The sequence below is a fragment of the Anoplopoma fimbria genome, chromosome 4, assembly GCF_027596085.1.
Source record: "Anoplopoma fimbria isolate UVic2021 breed Golden Eagle Sablefish chromosome 4, Afim_UVic_2022, whole genome shotgun sequence".
In the NCBI taxonomy this organism is placed as follows: Eukaryota; Metazoa; Chordata; class Actinopteri; order Perciformes; family Anoplopomatidae; genus Anoplopoma; species Anoplopoma fimbria.
The window spans coordinates 27,296,047-27,302,539 of NC_072452.1; the positions used below are offsets into that span (position 1 = coordinate 27,296,047).

At 33.9% G+C, this 6,493-nt stretch overlaps 1 protein-coding gene across 1 annotated transcript; it reads right to left on the bottom strand.

The window, feature by feature from the left end:
- Window positions 1-1,808: 1,808 nt before the first annotated feature.
- gm2a (ganglioside GM2 activator) lies at window positions 1,809-5,961 on the bottom strand. Its single transcript, XM_054597899.1, has 4 exons — window positions 5,772-5,961; window positions 4,606-4,758; window positions 2,990-3,172; window positions 1,809-2,600 (listed from the first exon to the last, which is right to left on the bottom strand). The coding sequence occupies exons 1-4, from the start codon at window positions 5,850-5,852 to the stop codon at window positions 2,445-2,447; spliced, it is 573 nt and encodes a 190-aa protein (XP_054453874.1). The 5' UTR covers window positions 5,853-5,961; the 3' UTR covers window positions 1,809-2,444.
- Between the last annotated feature and the right edge of the window lie 532 nt (window positions 5,962-6,493).

The following is a 6,493-nucleotide window of genomic DNA, read 5'->3' on the forward strand; positions in this document are numbered from 1 at the left end:
AAAAGCCTCTGCTACATGACTGTAATGTAATGTAATATATATGTATATATATGATGTTCATATTATATTATTATTGTTTGTTTGGTGTGAAGGTATAACTGATCATTAACATATTAACTATAACTTTAACTACTCATTAACTTCATTAACTACTCATTAACTATTAACTACTCATTAACTTCTCATTAACTACTCATTAACTTATCATTAACTTCTCATTAACTGTTCACTACTCATTAACTACTCAACTAACTATTAACTTCTCATTCACTACTCATTAACTTCTCATTAACTACTCATTAACTTCTCATTAACTACTCATTAACTACTCATTAACTACTCATTAACTACTCATTCACTACTCATTAACTTCTCATTAACTTCATTAACTACAACTTTAACTACTCATTAACTACTCATTTAAACTACTCATTAACTTCTCATTAACTTCTCATTAACTACTCATTCACTACTCATTAACTACCTCTTAACTCAATAACTAATGTAACGTATGACTGACTTGTATCGTAGATGTTTAGTTGAGGTCTGCTGTATAAAATGTATCTGATCCATCACAAAGAAATAAGAAATCTATCTTTGTCATGGCTTCATGTAGTGACATTACTTCTATGTGCAGTGACAGTAGTAGTACCAGTAGAGGGAGTACCAGAACAAGTACTCCTTAAGTGTACTTCACAGTAAATATTTCATCTGTATCTGTCGTCTCCAGCTGACCAGAGGAACATTCTGCCACCTGCTGGTGAAATCTGGAGCTGCATCTTCTTTAATCAGTGTGATTGATTACTTATTGATCAGTACACTGGAGGCTAGTACTAGCAGGAGGATAGTAGTGCCTTCATAGTATTAGTACATGTGTTATATGTATTATTGGTTTATGTTCCTTTTGTGTTGTTTTGATGCTTCTTTGTTAAATATTTGCTCTATTTAAAAAAAACCTGCTTTCTGGAGCAAAACAGAAAAAACTTCCACCACATGTTGAATGTGTATGTGACAAATAAACTTCATTATTCTGGGCAGTAGTAGAAGTAGTAGTAGTAGTAGTAGTAGAAGTAGTAGAAGTAGTAGTAGTAGTAGTAGTAGTAGGTAAAATGACTCATTAAGCCATAGAGCTAATTTCATAATAATATATAATGGAATTGTTATATGATTATAATCATCGATTCATTAAGTGGAGCTGATTTATCTTCTGAAGAAACTGAAACGTAACTAAAGATATCAAATAAATGAAGAGTAAAGAGTAAAAATATGATACTCGAGAAAGTACAAATACCTCTAAACTAACGACAGTACTTGAGTAAATGTACTTTTAACATGAAGAAAAACACAGTTTATGGAATGATGTTTATTAAAACTGATCTCATCACTATAGAAAAAATAAAATCATATTCAAATAATATCAATTAATTTCATGTTTGGTATTTAATAAAATACACAAATGGAATAAATCAATAAAAATGCAGCAGAGTTCATTGCATGAAAACACTTTAAAATATAAAAAATAAAGTAAAATCAGAGAAACAATCAATGAATGAAGCGAAGAACTGAAATATTTTAAAAACAGAACATGAGAAAGTCTGAAAGTCACTCAGACTGAAAATCATATTAAAAAAAGCTTAAATTGGTCTGATCCGACTGCTACGTTTATTTTATATGAGAAATATTTTAAACAAATAATAATGATTCTATATTTACAGAATAAAGTGAGAAAGGCTCGTTGTGTTTGATTCTACGAGACGAATGATTTAAAGGCATTCAAATAAAGAGAAATAATTAAACACCAAACCTCCCAAAGTAAAAAAGTATTTTTAATATGTTCAATTCTTACAGAAATGCAGATGTGAACAGCTGCTTCCTTTTGGCTCCCTGTGCATTTAAAGGCAACATATTTATATGTATTGATCTATAGCTCTATGTATGTATTTATGTGTTTTGTTTGAACCCTCGTTAACACCTTATTTTGAAAAGCAGACAACTTCCTCTCCGTCAGATCATCTTTTGAACATTTACTGTCGACTGATTTGACACAAACATTATTAATTAACAACCTTTTATTTTCTCTAACCATTAATTAACTATCTTGTTTTCTTGATATATATGTATATTTAAAAAAGAATTACCTCTTAATCTAGAGAAACAATATTAAAATGTAATTATTTCCATCCAGAGTGACTTTATTAAAAATAAAAATCAATACGTCACCATGTTTTCTTTGATCTTTGATCATATGAACGGTTTGACCTTTTCTTCTACCGTTTTATAGTTTTAAGTTCATAAAATGTTTCTTGTGTTTCTCACATCAAATCTTTTTATAGACTTTGTGAGTTGTTATCAGTTTCAGATCTTTGTGCCACTTCTGCTTTCATATCCCTACTTTCTCTGATTGTTTGTTTGTTGATTTCCTCCTTCCTGTTTCTGTGTGACGGTCAGTCTGAGCGGAGGGACAGCGACACTTTGAGGCAGCCCAGCTCGTTGTCCCCGGTACCGAGGACGCCCTGCACCCGGTAGTTACCGTTAGTCAGCCAGGAGGGGAGGTCCATGATGGGCAGGTAGAAGTCTGACTGAGGGAGGGAGTACGAGCCCTGGTGAGAGAGAGAGAGGGAGGGAGGGAGGGAGGGAGAGACAATCATTAAACACTGGTCTGGGGTCAGTACTCACAGCCTTAAAGGGACAGTGACAGGGCAGAGGTGTTGATCATAAAGCGACTTACAGTCAGTAGTAATGTTACATATCATTCACCCATTCACACACTGATGACAGGCTACCATCAAGGTGACCATCAGACTCTAACTAACATTCATCATCAGTCCACACCGATGGCCTTCAAAGGGACAGTGACAGGGCAGCCCGTAGGTGTGATGATCATATAAACACTGGTCTGGGGTCAGTACTCACAGCCTTAAAGGGACAGTGACAGGGCAGCCCGTAGGTGTGATGATCATATAAACACTGGTCTGGGGTCAGTACTCACAGCCTTAAAGGGACAGTGACAGGGCAGCCCGTAGGTGTGCAGCGGTTCTGGACAGTCTTGACCCGGAGGGATCAGCTGAGTCAGCAGATCACAGACGTCTTTGTAGTGACAGCTGCCCAACTCCTCCACACACGGAACCCTCACCCAGAAACCTGCCACCTCCTTCTCCATGGTCACGTTCACCTGAGGAGGAGGAGGAAGAAAAAAAAAAAAAATCCACTTCAGCTAAAGGTGTGAACATGATTATTATAAACATCTAAAATATGTAATAAACATCTAAAATATGTAATAAACATCTAAAATATGTAATAAACATCAAAATATGTAACATATATTAATAAACATATAAAATATGTAATAAACATATAAATATTTAATAAACATATAAAATATTTAATAAACATATAAAATATGTAATAAACATCTAAAATATGTAATAAACATAAAAATATGTAATAAACATATAAAATATGTAATAAACATATAATATATTTAATAAACATATAAAATATGTAATAAACATCTAAAATATGTAATAAACATATAAAATATGTAATAAACATAAAATATGTAATAAACATCTAAAATATGTAATAAACATATAATATATTTAATAAACATATAATATATTTAATTAACATCTAAAATATGTAATAAACATAAAATATGTAATAAACATCTAAAATATGTAATAAACATATAATATATTTAATAAACATATAATATATTTAATAAACATCTGAAATATGTAATAAACATAAAATATGTAATAAACATCTGAAATATGTAATAAACATAAAATATGTAATAAACATACAATATGTAATAAACATATGACGATGATAAACATGTAAAATAAAGAAGAAGAGGGAACAAACAGCTGATCTTTGACATGAGGTCACATGACTTCAGTTCCACAGAGAAGTGATACCTGTGGTATCAGCAGACTGACCTCACTTCTTCAGGTAAACAGGAAGTTGTCCAAACTGTCAGACTTCATATCAGTTACAGTGATCAGTAGTAGATAAAATACTACTACTGTACTCCATGTACTCACAGCTAATGAAATACTCCAACATATACTCTGTGTACTCACAGCTAATACTCCTACATGTACTGTGTGTACTCACAGATGATACTCCTACATGTACTGTGTGTACTCACAGATGATACTCCTACATGTACTGTGTGTACTCACAGCTAATACTCCTACATGTACTGTGTGTACTCACAGATGATACTCACAGAAGTCATACTCCTACATGTACTGTGTGTACTCACAGCTAATACTCCTACATGTACTGTGTGTACTCACAGATGATACTCCTACATGTACTGTGTGTACTCACAGATGATACTCCTACATGTACTGTGTGTACTCACAGATGATACTCCTACATGTACTGTACTGTGTGTACTCACAGCTAATACTCCTACATGTACTGTGTGTACTCACAGATGATACTCCTACATGTACTGTGTGTACTCACAGATGATACTCCTACATGTACTGTGTACTCACAGTACTCACATGTACTGTGTGTATACAGATGATACTCCTACATGTACTGTGTGTACTCACAGATGATACTCCTACATGTACTGTGTGTACTCACAGGCAGCGGGGCAGCCAGATCCACAGATGTGGATCCAGACGCTGAGGCCTGCAGGTCTCCGGGGATGGAGACGGGATCAGGAGTAACGGTCAGAGTCTTCAGGAGGGCCGGAGCGTCTGGACGACCACAGTTCTTCCAGTCGAAGCCCTGCACCTGTACACGAAAACACACAAAGTACACAGTCAATACAGGGTTTAAATACTACCAACAGATACTTCACAGCACTGAGACCAGTCTCAGCAGAGTATTTTAGATTCATTAATGTGAAAGAACGTTTATTTGTACTTTCCTACTTTGTAAAGTGGGTCAGAGTTGTACTTATACACATTATATACTTCTTTACTTTCTCAGGAGGAGGTCATGTGATCGGTCTCATGTGTGAGGGAGCTCCAATAGTCCAAGTCATGAGTAGTACTGCAGTACTATGAGTAGTACTGCAGTACTATGAGTAGTACTACAGTACTACAGTACTATGAGTAGTACTACAGTACTATGAGTAGTACTACAGTACTATGAGTAGTACTGTAGTACTGTAGTACTACAGTACTACAGTACTATGAGTAGTACTACAGTACAGTACCATGTAGTACTATGTAGTACTTCAGTAGTAGTACAGTACCATGAGTAGTAGTACTTGTAGTCCTTCAGTAGTAGTACTTGTAGTAGTACTTGTAGTAGTACTTGTAGTACTTCAGTAGTAGTACTTCAGTAGTCCTTCAGTAGTAGTACTAGTACTTGTAGGAGTACTTGTAGTAGTACTTGTAGTACTTGTAGTAGTACTTGTAGTACTTGTAGTAGTACTTGTAGTCCTTCAGTAGTAGTACTTGTAGTAGTACTTGTAGTACTTGTAGTCCTTCAGTAGTAGTACTTGTAGTACTTGTAGTAGTACTTGTAGTCCTTCAGTAGTACTTGTAGTAGTACTTGTAGGAGTACTTGTAGTCCTTCAGTAGTACTTGTAGTAGTACTTGTAGGAGTACTTGTAGTCCTTCAGGAGTACTTGTAGGAGTACTTGTAGTAGTAGTCCTTCAGTAGTAGTACTTGTAGTACTTGTAGTCCTTCAGTAGTAGTACTTGTAGTAGTACTTGTAGTCCTTCAGTAGTAGTACTTGTAGTAGTACTTGTAGGAGTACTTGTAGGAGTACTTGTAGGAGTACTTGTAGTACTAACCTGAGTTTTGGTGATTCTCTTCAGACCGGAAGTGCTCGTCCCCGGAGAGATAAACACCAACAACAACAAAACTTTATTCATTGTTTCCTCAGAGAGAGAGAGACAACGAGCCGGCAGTCTGTCTGTAGTCTGTCTGTAGTCTGTAGTCTGTCGGTAGCGGAGCAGACTGAGCAGGTGAAGCTACATCCGGGTCTCTGAACTTACTTCCGTGTTTACTATCGAACCGGCCCAGACACGTGACCGCAGAGTCACGTGTCTGGGCCAATAAAATAATTAAATATCATTTAAAATACCTCTGAAGTTATTTAGTTTGTTTTCATTATTATTAAAACATAAATATTTATAATGTGTAATGTGTTTCATTATTAATAATTATGTTTTAATACATATACATATATATTCATAATTTAATCTGTATTTGATGTATTTATTATACAATTATTTGTGTATTTTATTTATCAGTACATTTTAATATTATTTATTTAAATCAATTAAAGTATATAGTAATAATATAGTAAACTTGTTCATATATTTGTTCTTTAGAATGATATTATATATCTAATGATAATAATACAAATAATAAGAAAATAATAATAATAACAATGATAATAATAACAAATAATAATACAAATAACAATGATAATAACAATGATAATAATACAAATAATAAGACAAATAACAATGATAATAACAATTCACAGTAGTAATAATAATAATAATAA

What these genes read in the sequence shown, in the direction of transcription:
- gm2a (XM_054597899.1), bottom strand. Translation starts at nt 5,852, where the DNA reads ATGAATAAAGTTTTGTTGTTGTTGGTGTTTATCTCTCCGGGGACGAGC. An exon ending in AGAGAATCACCAAAACTCAG is followed by an intron (nt 4,759 to 5,771) that starts GTTAGTACTACA and finishes TTTCGTGTACAG; the next exon opens with GTGCAGGGCTTCGACTGGAA. An exon ending in ATCTGGCTGCCCCGCTGCCT is followed by an intron (nt 3,173 to 4,605) that starts GTGAGTACACAC and finishes CCTCCTCCTCAG; the next exon opens with GTGAACGTGACCATGGAGAA.